General features: G+C 41.0%; 1 protein-coding gene across 1 annotated transcript in view; it reads right to left on the bottom strand.

Moving 5' to 3' along the window:
- Positions 1 to 6,642: 6,642 nt before the first annotated feature.
- ITM2B (integral membrane protein 2B) overlaps positions 6,643 to 13,961 on the bottom strand; it is a 39,959-nt gene continuing 32,640 nt past the window's right edge. Inside the window, 3 exon segments of the mRNA XM_006122968.5 lie at positions 6,643 to 7,612; positions 7,615 to 7,700; positions 9,062 to 9,212. Coding sequence (XP_006123030.2) covers positions 7,583 to 7,612; positions 7,615 to 7,700; positions 9,062 to 9,212 — 267 coding nt within the window. The 3' untranslated portion in view covers positions 6,643 to 7,582.

Here is a 13,961-nt window from a genome sequence, read left to right as displayed (position 1 = left end):
TTTCAAAAAGGATGTGGAAAAATTGGAGATGATACAGAGAAGAGCAACAAAAACAATTGAAGGCCTAGAAAACATGAGTTGTGAAGGAAGACTGAAAGAATTGGGCTTGTTTAGTTTAGAAAAGAGAAGACTAAGAAGGGACATGATAGGAGTTTTCAAGTATCTAAAAGAGTGTTACAAGGAGGAGGGAGAAAAATTGTTCTCCTTGGCCTCTGAGGATAGGACAAGAAGCAATGAGCTTAAATTTCAGCAAGGGAGGTTTAGGTTCCTAATGGTCAGGGTGGTTAAACACAGGAATAAATTGCCTAGGGAGGTTGTGGAATCTCCATTACTGGAGATATTCAAGTACAGGTTGGATAGACATCTATCAGGGATGATCGAGATGGTGCTTGGTCCTGCCGTGAGGACAGTGGACTGGAGTTGATGATCTCTCGAGGTCCCTTCCAGTTGTAGTATTCTATGATTCTGTGTCATGTTCATCTTTGAATTCAAAAGGATAAATAAAATCCATACGAGGGGGAGGTAAAACCACTTTAGTTATACCCACATACTTAAGTTCAAATTGTATATGTAGACAAGGCTTTCACTATTTCATGCCTTTCTCCAAAGTCTGAATTTTAGTTGGGAGAAAGATTTGAAGCAAATTTACAAGTCTAGAGTGGGGTTAATAAGTTACCTGCTGTGAGTATCATTAGACATCAGAGCACTAAATGGCACATACTAAGAAATACTAGAAAATAAAGTCAGTCTCACCTTAAAATAAAACAATGCAGCACGCGGCAATAGTAATACTTTGGTTGAGGGAACAAGGCTGCTGGGTAAATACAAAATTCTAGTTAATTAAGAGGGAGGGTGTTTGGGTATGGAAGGGAGCTTAGGGCTAGAACACAGGAGGCATTTTGGGGTGTGGGATCCAGGCAGCTCCTCACAAGCAGCAACATGTTCTTGCTGCTCCTAGGCAGAGGCACAGTCAGGCAACTCGGCACACTACCGTAGCCCACAGATGGCACCCCTGCAGTTCCCACTGGCCACAATCCATGGCAAATGGGAGCTGTAGAGCAGCAGAGTCCTGGTGGCCGTTCCTCTGAAAAGCATTGACTTCAGCCAGTGGAAGCTGCAGGGGAGGTGCCTGTGATCGGAGGTAGCATGCACAGCTCCATCTAGAAGCAACAGGGATATACTATCACTTGTGGGGAACTGTCTGAGGTGAGTGCAGCATTTCAAAACTCCTGCACCTCTACCCTCTGCTCCAAGTTCCTTCCTGCACCCAGATTCTCTCCCAGAGTCCATGCCCCCACCTAAAATCCAGGTTTATAAGAGCTTTCTGGTTGGTAACATGCTGGATAACACGGCTTTTATACTATTTGTGTAAAAGTGTGTGACAACAATGGGATTTTTTTTTTTTGGCCAAAAAGGAAGCTCTCAATATTTATGTTTCCAACTTTATCTGTAAAATCAAATCCAAGCTAAGCCAAAGCTAGATGGCTGATGGACAAGAATGGTGAGTCATACAGTATACTCCCAGTCCCAAGACAGTTTTAAAAACTGAAGTTTTAATAAGCTTAGTATTAAAAACACACACAATCAGCCAATCCAACACAGCTTGCACAAGCCTTATTGTTTCTCAGTCCTTTCAGAGTGCAGCAAACTAGGGATGTTAAATATCGGTTAATTGAATAGTCAAGTAACCTCATGAATTCTTATCGGTTAATCAACTATTCTATAGTCCCTGGGGCCGGGCCCAGCAACTAGTGCACTCCAACCTTACTTCTGAGGAGCCCCCTGCCGCCCTGTGCTGCTGCCTTTAATATTAGAGACAGCAGCACAGAGTGGCAGGGGGAACTGGTCCATGAGGGGAGCCAGTTTAAAAACCAGTTCCCCTCGCGTACTGGCTGCCTGTTGCCCTGAGCTGCTACCTCTGATAATCAGATAGCAGCCCTGGGGAGGGGGAGAGGGACGGGGAGGGGCATGTCTCAGCTCCTGGACCCAGTGTGAGCTGGAACTGAGCCAAGCTACCTGCCCACCCAGGTGCTAATATACTAAGTAATATAATAATACTAATGTTTCTCTCAGTATATTACAGCATTCATGTTCATCTTCAGGACACAGCAACTGTGGTTCCTAATGTGCTTGCTATAGTTTTTCTTGGTTAAAACGAAACAACATATTTGATCAGAGGCATCATGCACTGATGGGTCTATTTAAGGTGACATTAGGCATCACAAAGCTATCACATTATTATCCCTCAAATCTGAAGTCAAAAGAAAACTCCAGACACACTGAGTAACAATCTGGGAACTGTACTGTGCTGTTCAACATATTCATAAATTATCTGGAAAAAAGTGTGAACAGCGCAGTGCAAAAATTTGCAGGCAATACAAAATTACTCAGGATAGTGAAATCTCAAGCAGATAGCAAGGCATTACAAAGCAACTTCACACAACTGTGTGATTGGACAACAAAATTCAAATGAATTCTGATTAAATTAATGTTGATAAATGCCAAGTAATGTACACTGAAAATCATAATCCCTTCTATACAGAATGGTAAAACTGTGCATGATAGGATCTAAACTAGCTCTTGCCATTCAAGAAAGGTCTTGGAGTCATTGTGCGGGAGTTCTCTGAAAACATCTGCTCAATATGCAATAGCAGTTAAACAAGCTTATAATGTTAGAAACCATTAGGAAAGGGGCATGTTAAGACAGAAAATATCAATTCTATTATAAATTCCATGATACACTAACACTTTGAAAATTCCATGTAATTAAGGTCATCCCATCTCAAAAATACTTATTAGAATCAGAAAGGTACAGAGAAGAGCAATAAAAATAATAATTTTTATTGTTATAGGGTAGAGAATGGCTTCCATATGAGGAGACATTAAAAAGGCTAGGTCTTTTCAGTTTGGAAAAGAGATGACTAAGGGGGTGTATGACAAAGGTCTATAAAATCATGAATAGAATGGAGAAAGTGAATAAGGAAATGAATTATTTACTCAGTCACATAAAACAGAAGAACCAGGAGTCAGCCAATGAAATGAATAAGTATCAGGTATAAAACAAAAGGAAGTACCTCACACAATGCACAATCAACCTGTGGAACTCATTACCAGGAGATGCCATGAAGACCGAAACTACAACTGTGTTAAAAAAATTAGATAAATTCACAGACGATGGATCCATCAATGGCTATTTGGCAAGGGGGTCAAGCGATGCAATATCATGCTCTGGATGCCCCTACACCTCTGATTGCCAGAAGCTGAATAATGGAAAAGATATCTCAATGATTACCTGTTTTGTTCATTTGCTCTCAACCAATAGGCACTGGCCACTGTTAGAAGACAGGCTACCGGGATGGATGGACCATCAATCTAACACCGTACAGCTATTCTTATAAGGTTAACCATTATCTTTTGTGGAGAACGGAAACAACGTGCACACAAATTGGCAGGACATGCTTCTAATCACATCAACATTACTCATGAAAAACATAGCTCCAAAAATGAACCAACCATTAGCCATTTCCTGACATTTATTTGACCTTTTTTTTTGTAAACACACAAAATACAATATCCTGAAAGATTTTAAGTTAAATTATCCTTAATGAGTTTTTATTGATTTTCATGTGTATCTTACAACATCAAAAACAGTCTAATATTATTTTCAGAACTTATGATTACTTACATTTCCTACCACATATGAACACATCCATACTAAGAATAAATTGTCAATTAAACCAACTTTAGAATAAATAGATTACACTGTATACTTAAGAGAGCCTTCCTCTACAGCAAAACGCTTTTCCCTGACTCATAGTAGTCACAATAGCAGGAAGTTTGCTGGCAGAGTGTTTACAATTGAAGGAAGCTGTTCTGCATCCACATAATGTGTCCTCCCACAGTATTAAGAAAAGATCATTTGATAGAAAATGAGAAAACTCAGTCAAAACACTTTATATTAATGTGAAATATAGACACTCGTAATATTACATCATTAATTTTAAAGATAGGCATACATCAAGCAGCTAAATATTGGCATTTTTCTCTAAGTATTCCTGCTTTCTCATATATCAATGTCCAAAAATCAATATAGTAAATAGGATCTAGTTTCTATGCCCATGCCATAGTTTAAAAATGGACCACTGGAGGTTTATCTAGTTGCCTTTCATGAGGGAGCATGCTTTTTTTTTTAAAAAACTGAATCATTTCAAAATAGCAGTATTGAAAACAAGTCTTGGGCCAGAAACTTGAAGCTTATATGCCTAGAGTCCATAATTTGAGCGTCTAAATAGGTGGTCTGATTTTTAAAGATTATGAAAACCTACAATTTCTATCAGTTGCTCTGAGAGTTGTGAATGCAGTACTCAGGAAAAAGGAAAGAAAAAAAATCGAGCCATTTTCACTTTAAGTGACTAATTATGAATTTATGGGTCAGGTCCTCAGATGGCATATATCAGTTCATCTCCACTGCCTGTAATGGAGCTAAGCTGATTTACACCAGTTGAGAATGTGGGCTTAGATGTCTAACTTTGGGCTCCTAAAGTTGCTTTGCTACTAGTTTTTGAAATGTGAGTGTTCCATTTGCCTGTGACAAATGCAAGATATATATAGTGGGGGGGTTATGTTTTAAAGTATTAGAAAATGCTAATATCTTAGGTAACTTTATACTAAGATGTTTTATATGAGAGAAGTCAGAGCTTCTTCCATAGGGAATCTTTGTATTTGCATTTTATCAAAGCTACAAACATATCAAGGACTTAAAGTGCTTTATTAAACAGATAGCTTTAGAGCAGTTTAATATTTACTCCTGGGGGAATTTTTCATCCTGTGCAAGGTGCAGATTTCATACCTCCCACAGATTTATTGGCTCCCCTGTAGAAAAATGGAGGAGCCAATAAATCTGCGGGGTAACACAACCCACATGCCCATTCCACAGTAGCTTGGGCTCAGCTGCAGGGAGCATAGAGAAGACCTGGAGAGGTGAAGGAGGCTGGACATACATGGAGAAATGTTAAGAGGGTGGGGCTGGACACATGACTGCATGTGACTGGGGTGACAGACTCATTCCTTCCCTCTCATAGCTGTTGCTGCAACCTAGGCTTGGAGGCATTGGGCTGTATGAGGCAGGCTCTGACCCCCAAGATTGGTCTATTAAAAAGGCAGGCCGCTCATGTTCATCAATTGTTTCCATTCCTAATCAGTTAAGGTTCCTTTACCTTGCCAGAGTGGTACAAAGGAGCATTATTGTAAATGACAAACTCAACTAGCAAGGTCTTCTGCTTTCTTTTTTTTCCTGTTCCAGGACGGCACTGTGGGGTTAGATTATAGTTTAGAATCTATTTTACTTATCCGTTTTTAAAAATGCAGGACAATAATTAGCAAAACTGTACAACTTCCTTATGTGAAAACCTGTGCAATTTAAAGAGGCATTTTACTTTATATTACTTTTACTTGGGTGTTCTATAATTTAAATGAAAATCCAGGATAACAACTGGAATGCGGGGTCTTGGTTAACAAGTATTTCTAACTTAACCTTCATAGTTTTAGGAATACTGAAGTTATTGTAATCTTTTTCTGTATGGTAGTTTAAATTATCAAAATAAATTAAAACTTGAATGTGTATATCATGTTATTTTGACAAATAAAATATGCAGAATTTTACTTTTTTGTGGCAAAGGATTACTCCAGGATCAAACATTAACAGCCAACAAGTTTGAAAATATTTTTGCATACCTTTACAGTGGGCAGACAACCTTTTCTCCATAATTAGTATGAATGCTTCATATTGTGCAGCTATATGCAATATACAGATTTACAAATTGTACAACAATACATTATGGTGATGCAACAAAAAAAGGCTTTTTAAAATTAAAAGTTAGCTAACTATGAGAAGTAAACTAACCTTCTCTTATTATGGTAGGTGCCATGTAAAAAAATATAGGTAATTTAAATGGGTACTCATTTTAAATGAGCAGCCAAAATGTTAGTGTGCTTCTTGTTGATCTTCCATATTACAATGTAACATTTTTATTTAATTCCACCACACATCTAAAAAAAGCTATTGGTGGGACAAATCATCTAATTCTGACAAATTTCTGGAGAATATACGGCTTCCTTTGGGTACGTCTAGACTACATGCCTCTGGCGACAGAGGCATGTAGATTAGGGTACCGGACATAGTAAAATGAAGCGGCGATTTAAATAATCGCCGCTTCATTTAAATTTACATGGCTGCCGCGCTGAGCCGACAAACAGCTGATCAGCTGTTTGTCGGCTCAGCGCGATAGTATGGACGCTCCCCTGCCGACATCAAAGGTATTTGTCGACCACCCAGGTATGCCTCCTGGGATGAGGCATACCTGGGTGGTCGACAAATACCTTTGATGTCGGCAGGGGAGCGTCCATACTATCGCGCTGAGCCGACAAACAGCTGATCAGCTGTTTGTCGGCTCAGCGCGGCAGCCATGTAAATTTAAATGAAGCGGCGATTATTTAAATCGCCGCTTCATTTTACTATGTCCGGTACCCTAATCTACATGCCTCTGTCGCCAGAGGCATGTAGTCTAGACGTACCCATAATGTGGAACAAGCATTAATTTTTTCCCTAAATTAATTATAGTAAAAAAGAGAACCCAACAGGACTTTTAGACAAACAGGTTTGTAAGATTTATTTTCCATTGCACATACATGAATTATATACAAGTTAGTAACATAAGTTACTGCTTAATTTCCTTACATTTTCTAAAAGATCGTTACAGCAGATATTTGCCATATTAAAACATCATAATCTGAAAAGGTAAATACAACAATTAAAAAAAAATCGCACATTTTAGTGAGGGAAAATTCAAATACATGTTTGTCTAGATCAGGGCTGGTAAGAGCTGTCATCAGGCCCTGAGCAATGGGGGGTGGAGAGAGGGGCTTGGCTCCAGGCCCCCAGGAAGAGGCCAGACTAGAGCAGACAGCTGTCAGACTGCCAAGAGCATGCTGTACTTCCTCCACCCAGCCCTCAGCAATGCCCGGACAGCACTGAACAGAGCTCTGGCAGTGAATGAAAGGGCCTAGAGTTCCAGCCACTGCTACTGACTCCATAGTGGCAGTGATGACCAGAGCCTCAGGCCCTTTTAAATTCCCAGGCCCAAGGATGACTGGCCCTGTTATCTTCCCCTCCAGTTGGTGGCCCTGGTCTATATGCTGTAACAAATTATATAGCTAAGAATATTACAGTTAGAAGTAGTTCTTTCAGTCCATTTGTATATATTTTTCTCCAAGTTAATAATTCTTTTACTTAGACAAAACTGGCAGATATTTCAGAGACTTTATTTTCTTCCTAGTATTCAAGATGCATCACATAAAATGCACTAGTAACTAAGACTTTATACAATTGCTATTAAAATATAAAAGGGCACCACACTTGAAAATAAGAAAAAACCCCTAAAACATATTACTGATTTAAAATTTATCATGAGATGAAAAGTGTTGAAGATGTTCAACAATAAAGCCTTGCCTACTACTTACGTAAAAGATTTTTTTAAAATAAATCACTGCACACAATACAAATGGGGAATCATACTGTAATCTTTCAGTCTTCAGTTACAGTAATAGTCTTCATTACTGTTCACAAATGAGCGTCTCCATAGCAAACCTATTCTCAAAATGTCGGATCTTTCGGCAATTGTTGGCTTCACGTTTCTGAATTCCTGTTGAGCATTTGGGAAAAGAGGAGGGACAACAAATGAGACAGAGTGGTGCATTTTAGGAAGAATGGAAGTACTGGTGCATTTACTGTCAGAAAAGGGTACTAGAGGTTCCTCTTAATTCACTTTGAAACATCTAGGACAGACTGATCAACTTGCAATTCTGTTCTTTAGCCAGAACACGATTCTTTGTACATATGAAAAAATTGTACATACTATTGATATCAAATTTAGATTAATGGGCCAATCAATAGTCGATGCAATCTGCATCAACTATTTGATTAGTCAATAAGGGTGCCTTTGCCTCTGAAGTGTAGCAAGAGCCTCAGGATTGTTGCTACACTTCAAAGGTGAAAGCAGTGCAGGAACACGGGGTCAGCGGGGGACTCAAGCAGTCACCCCTACTGGCCCTGTACTCCCTATGGCATTTCAAAGCATCAGCATCACATGGAGCCCAGGGTCAGCTGGGGATTCTGAGCCCCCCAGTTGACTCTGGGCGCCACGCAGTGCTGCCATTTTGAAACACTGGAGGGAGCTTGGTGTCAGGCTCCACGCAGCATTTCAAAGTGGCAGTGTCGCACAGAGCCCAGTGTCAATTCTGACAGTTAATAGTTACAGTTGATAGAAACCATTATTGTTAACTTTATATTTATATTGCAGGTGACTAAAAATCTTCTGCCAAAATATATTTTCAACAAAAAATGGCTTTTCAACTAAATACATTGAGAAAATGTATACCATAGACAGACTGACAGACATTAATGAAAATTTAAATCAAGACCCCACCACCGTGCAAACACGCAGAAGCTTCAAGGTGCCAATGACAGCAAGAACACTCTAAATTTTAATCAGCGATATTGTCAAACATAGCAGGCTGTTTACTGACCAGAAACTAGTGATGTCAACATGTGCTGGTGTACAGTTAACAGATAAACCCGACTCATCAGTTAACCCACACAGTTACACACAAGGAGGCAGGAGCCGTTGCGCGTGGGGAACCGTGGAACTGCGGTACTGCCTCTCACTCCAAGGCACTGGGGGTGAGAAGGGCAGGCGGGAGCTAGTGCTCACAGGGAACTGGCTTTCAAGCTAGCTCCCCACACGTACCGGCTCCCGCCAAACTGTTTGGTGCCCCCGCCCCCATCCCTGCTACTACCTTCGTATACAGAGGCAGAAGGGAAGGAAACAGGCAAGAGCAGGTGCTTCCCATGAGCACCATCTCCCACCTGCCCCCCTGCTTATAATCATGTAACCACTGAAAATTTCAGTGGTTACACGTTGACAAAAATAAAAACATTTTAACATCCCTACTAGAAACGTCAACTGTTCCACCAACACAAGATAACTCTTTCAAGGGACTTTACCTTTCATAGTTTCTTTGCGCTGAAGTTTATAGGTTTCCTTGCCACGGCACAGGCGATAAATAAAGAACCCCAGCTGATCCACATTTTCAATGCGATCAGTAACAATCATCTGTTCATGAATCAGATAGGACTGAGGCAAGTATGTTCCAGCCTACATTAACAAAAGGCAACAGCTCATCATCAGAAGAGCAATCATTCATTCTTCAACTACTAAGTACATTCAAGATCATTCAAATCAATTTTATATAATCTCAAACAGCAGTAGTTCTATACAAATGAGGATTTGCAGTTTTGCAGACTTTCAAAATACATAGTACAGTACATATAGAATTTTCTTTTAAACATAAGGTATTTGAGTGTGTTTTAGTGCAGATATTTATTTAGGAGATAATAAAATAATATAAAATGTCACATTTTCACAACGGGAGACGTTGACACACAGTGTTCTTCCATTACAGTAATTCAATCAGTATCAGGTGGGGGGAGGGCTGGTTCAGAAGAGAAACAAACTTTTTCCAATTAAGGTTCACTCCTGTGGCCAAATCTTGCAGCCCTACTCACTAAACACCATCACTTACTAGCTAGTAGGGTTGTGAAAGGTTAACCAATTAAACAAGTGATGCTTACTGGTTTCAGTTAACCAGCGGGAGCTGAAGCAGCTCTCCACCCACCATGGGCAGAAGGCTGCTCCAGATACCCAATTACAACCTTTTTCTATAAGGTTTATTGAGAAACAATCCTACTCTAGGTTCGTCCTATTTTTCTGGCTCATTTTGATTCAGTCCAGGGATGAAAGTAACTTAAATTTCTTACAGGTACTATCGTATCATACCTCCCTCCCCTTGGTGCAGAAGGTTGGGGGAGGAGGGATTGTGATAAATTTCTTACTGGTACTGTTGTATCACAACCCCACCCCCAACTTCAAAGGGGGTTGTGATACGACAGTACCAGTAAGAAATTTAAGTGTGGGGTGGAGTGTGTGTGTGTGGGGTGGAGGGGCTTAAGGCAGAGAGTTGGGGAGTGTCAAGGTGTAGGGGGCTCAGGGCAGGAGGTGTGAATGTGGAGGTGGTATAGGAGATTGGGCCGGAGCTTAGAGATGTGGAGAGCTCAGGGCAGGGGACTGGGTATATGGGGTGTGTGTACAAGAGTCAGGGTTGTGAGTGAGGAAGAGATCAGGGCTTGAAGTGGGAATGTGGAGTGGTGCCGGGGGCAGGACAGGGGGAGTTGAGAGTGTGTGGGAGTAGAGCAAGGAGGCTGAAGCAGCTTGCTGTTCCCTTTCCTGTCCCTGTCAGGGAGCAAGAGCCAAGCATACATCTCATCTGCTCCTTGCCTTTCCCAGCCAAAAGGAAGAGGAATGCAGCAAACTGTGTACTTTCCCCTCACTCCCTGACAGTGACAAAGGGGCACAGCCAGCAACGTCCCTGTATGAATTCAGGAGGGGGAAAAAGCCCTAATGGACACCTGGGAGATGGGAAGCTTGGGACTGGGGCAGTCCTGGATGAGGGGCATGCACCCCGTCAGCCCCTTTCACCTACCTGGCTGACTGCTGCTTAATGTGCCAGCCTATAGCAGAGCCCAGGGAGCCAAGTTGGGAGCATGCACTGCTTCCTTCTGCAGCTGAGTGCCCCAAATGGCTGGTGCTTTTTTACCAGTGTGGCGCACCACGTAACTTTCATCTCTGGATCAGTCTCTTCCAAAATTTGCTGATTAATGTGAATTTTGAGGACTGTATTTGATTTGGTGATTTGGTCTTTCTTGTGTTTGGTTTTATGAGAATCAATCCCATTGCAGGCACATCCTGTTTTCTCAGCACAACCAAACCCTTATGTTTTACGTTGTGATAAAAGGAAGCCATACACCAAATTTGGTGGTCCTAGTTCTTACCATTTAAGAGGAGTTCTTGATCAGACAGACTCAGTCTCTAACAGAGTGTTTCTTAAACTATATTCCACAGAATACTGGTGTTCCATGAACAACTCGCAGGTGTGCCGCAACCTCTTCTTTGTTTTTGTTACTTCTTTGGAGTTTTTCTTTTGTGACAACAATTTTTTTTTGAAAAAAAATTGTCATAGATGTTCATAGAGTATTTTCTAATTAAGGAAGTTTTTCTGCTTTTCTCAGCGGCTGACAGAAGGCTGCTTGGGACATGCAGCACTTAAAGGGGCCATAAACGCATTTCGGTCTGACCTCCTGAGGTCTCCCAGGTTACTCCCCCCGGGTATTTTTTGTTCCCTCAACAAATTTTCCCTGGTGTTGCTTCTTTTTTTAAGAAGCCATCTGGCAAACCTAGGTGTTCCGCATAAAAAGTATTATTGTTTGATGTTCCATGGTCTCAAAAAGTTTAAGAAACACTGCTCTAACATATATAGTAGATAATGTTTTAATAATCAGTCTTTCAAAAATGTGATTGAATAGAAATAGATTCCATTTTGTACTATTCCTATTTATGATACTAAAGAAGAGGAAGTTTTTAATCTATTTTTCACTTGTGTGTTCAAACACTTAAGCTACTTGCAAAAAGTACCTTGGGATCCAAAAGAAACTGCTACACTGCATCCAGAAAATTACATTAGCATAGAATTTAGGATTTTTATTTTTATTGTCAATAAGCCACTTATGAGTTTCTATTACAAACGAGAGATTAAGTACAACAATGTTTTTTCAGTTCAGCCAGCATGTTCAAACAAGCTGATTAAGTGCTGTTCTTGTTAGCACCAAGGTAGTGGTTATATAATAGTTACTCTAGATGTGGTCAAGAATATTTCTACATTTCAAAGAGGCAAACATAAATGAATTGTTTTTTAGCTGACCTTATAAGTTCATGAAACAACAGAAAGCCTTCTAATTTAAACAAAGCATTTAGAAGTTAAAAGATCCTCCAAGTTCAGGTGAAAAGATTGTTTCTGTTAAGACACTGCATATTAAAAGTACATCATATGGTAAATTACAATCTAAAAAAAAAAATCTACTATACATTTGAGTTTGTTTGATTGTTTGCTTGCTCAAGAACTCCTCCTAAACAGTAAGAGTTAGGACCATCACATTCAGTATACAGCTTCCATTTATCATCACTTAAAGCAAGGTAAAGGTTTGGAAAATGCAATGTGCCTGAAATGGCATTGCCTCATAAAACCAGACCAAAAAAAAAAAAGAGAGAGAGAGAGAGAGAGAGAGAGAGAGACTCACCAGGCAGAGACTGGCTAGGGGTACCGCACTCCTCCCATCCGGGACTGCCCCAGTCTCTAGCCTCCCACCCTCCAGGTTAACTTCAGGGAGAGTGAGGGGAGCTGAAGATCCTCCTCCCAATTTGTATGGGAACATTGCTGTCTGTTCCCCTTTGTCAGACAGCAAGTGAACAGTTTGCTACATTCCTCACTCTGACTGGGGAGAACAAGGGTCAGAGAAACCTGAACCTGCCCCAGCTGCAGGGACATGCATCCCTCCCCTGGCCATGCCTGATGGAGATGCAGTGGCCATGGAGAGGCACTTTTCACTTGGCCCTAAGCTTCTGCAGTTACAGAGGGCTAAGGTAGCCCTCTCTCCCTGGGGCAGCCTTCATACTAAACCCTTCCCCTCTTCCCCAGCCCTACTCAAGAGCAAGGATTTAAATGAAGAAAAAAAAATAATTGAGTTAAGGACATGAGCAATGTCAGGTAAATCTACTAATATGTAATATAAGAAAAACTGACTGCCCTCTACTATAGTTTTAAGGAAATTATGCACTCTCACACAAATGCTTTAATTACATATTAGAGATGGGGAAAATCATAGCTATAAGTTATTCTTGGAGAATATTTGCCTCTCTCTCTCTCTCTCTTTTTCTCTCTCTCTCTCCCTCTCCCTCCCCTTCAGAATTTTTTGAAGTGGTGTCCCAGGTTTCACCAGAATGGGCGGGGCCGGGATACTCCCTGCTTCCTCACCCACAGACCAAGGTGGGGGAGTGCCCTTGCCGCCCCCCCCCCCCGAGGTTCCCATTAGGCACCCATGCTCCTGGCAGTGGGAGGAGACTTTGCACATTCCCCCCTTCTACTTCCAGCCAATCAGGGCTTAGGGCAGGGGAGCACACAAAGCCTCCTCCTCCCCTGCCAGGAGCGCGTGGCACTTCTAAGCACTGTGCACTGCTTGCAGGGCGGGGGCAGGGCAAAATAAACTTCGCATGCTCCTCCTGCCCCCAAGCCAATCAGGGTTTGGGGACGGGGGAGCACGCAAAATCTCCTCCCGCCCTGCCAGGAGCGCATGGCACTTCTAAGTGCTGCATGCTCCTGACAGGGTGGAAGAAACTTCGTGCGCTTCCCCCTGCCCACAGGCCCTAATTGGCCTGGGGGCAAGGGAGCGGCAGGGCCCCCATGGAGGCCCTTTTGCCCACCCCTGATCTAGCTGGACCTTTTGTACATCACAAGCCAATAAGTTTCACATAGTTTTTTCCCCTATACTGATTCTACCAACTTGTGTTTGGCTCAAGTATACCTTCCAGAAAGGCATCTAGTCTTCACTTGAAGAAATCAAAAGATGACTCCCTTGGTATTTTGTTCCAATAATTAAATCATCCTCATTATTAAAAACGTGCATCTTATTTTACATATGAATTATCTAGCTTTAACTTCCATCCATAGTTCTTGTTAGGTATCTCCCCTAGGTTAAAGAGCCCTTTAGTACCCCCCCATATTTACTTATATACTGTAATTAAGTTTAGCAGAACTCTGTTATTTATTTATAATTTTAATAGAATATCTAAGTTTATTTTTAAGCTGTTTTATTTTGTATTGATTTAAATTTTCACAGTTGTAGAAATAATTATAAATAATAGTAAATACTTTCATTAAATAGTTATTGCTGGACATTGCAACATGTGTTGATTTAAATATTTAAAGCTTTATAACTGTTATAACACAAATTGTCA

The sequence above is a fragment of the Pelodiscus sinensis genome, chromosome 1, assembly GCF_052426305.1.
Source record: "Pelodiscus sinensis isolate ZL-2025 chromosome 1, ASM5242630v1, whole genome shotgun sequence".
Taxonomy (NCBI): Eukaryota; Metazoa; Chordata; order Testudines; family Trionychidae; genus Pelodiscus; species Pelodiscus sinensis.
Note: the sequence above shows the minus strand (reverse complement) of the source record. Positions and strands in the feature narration are given on the sequence as shown.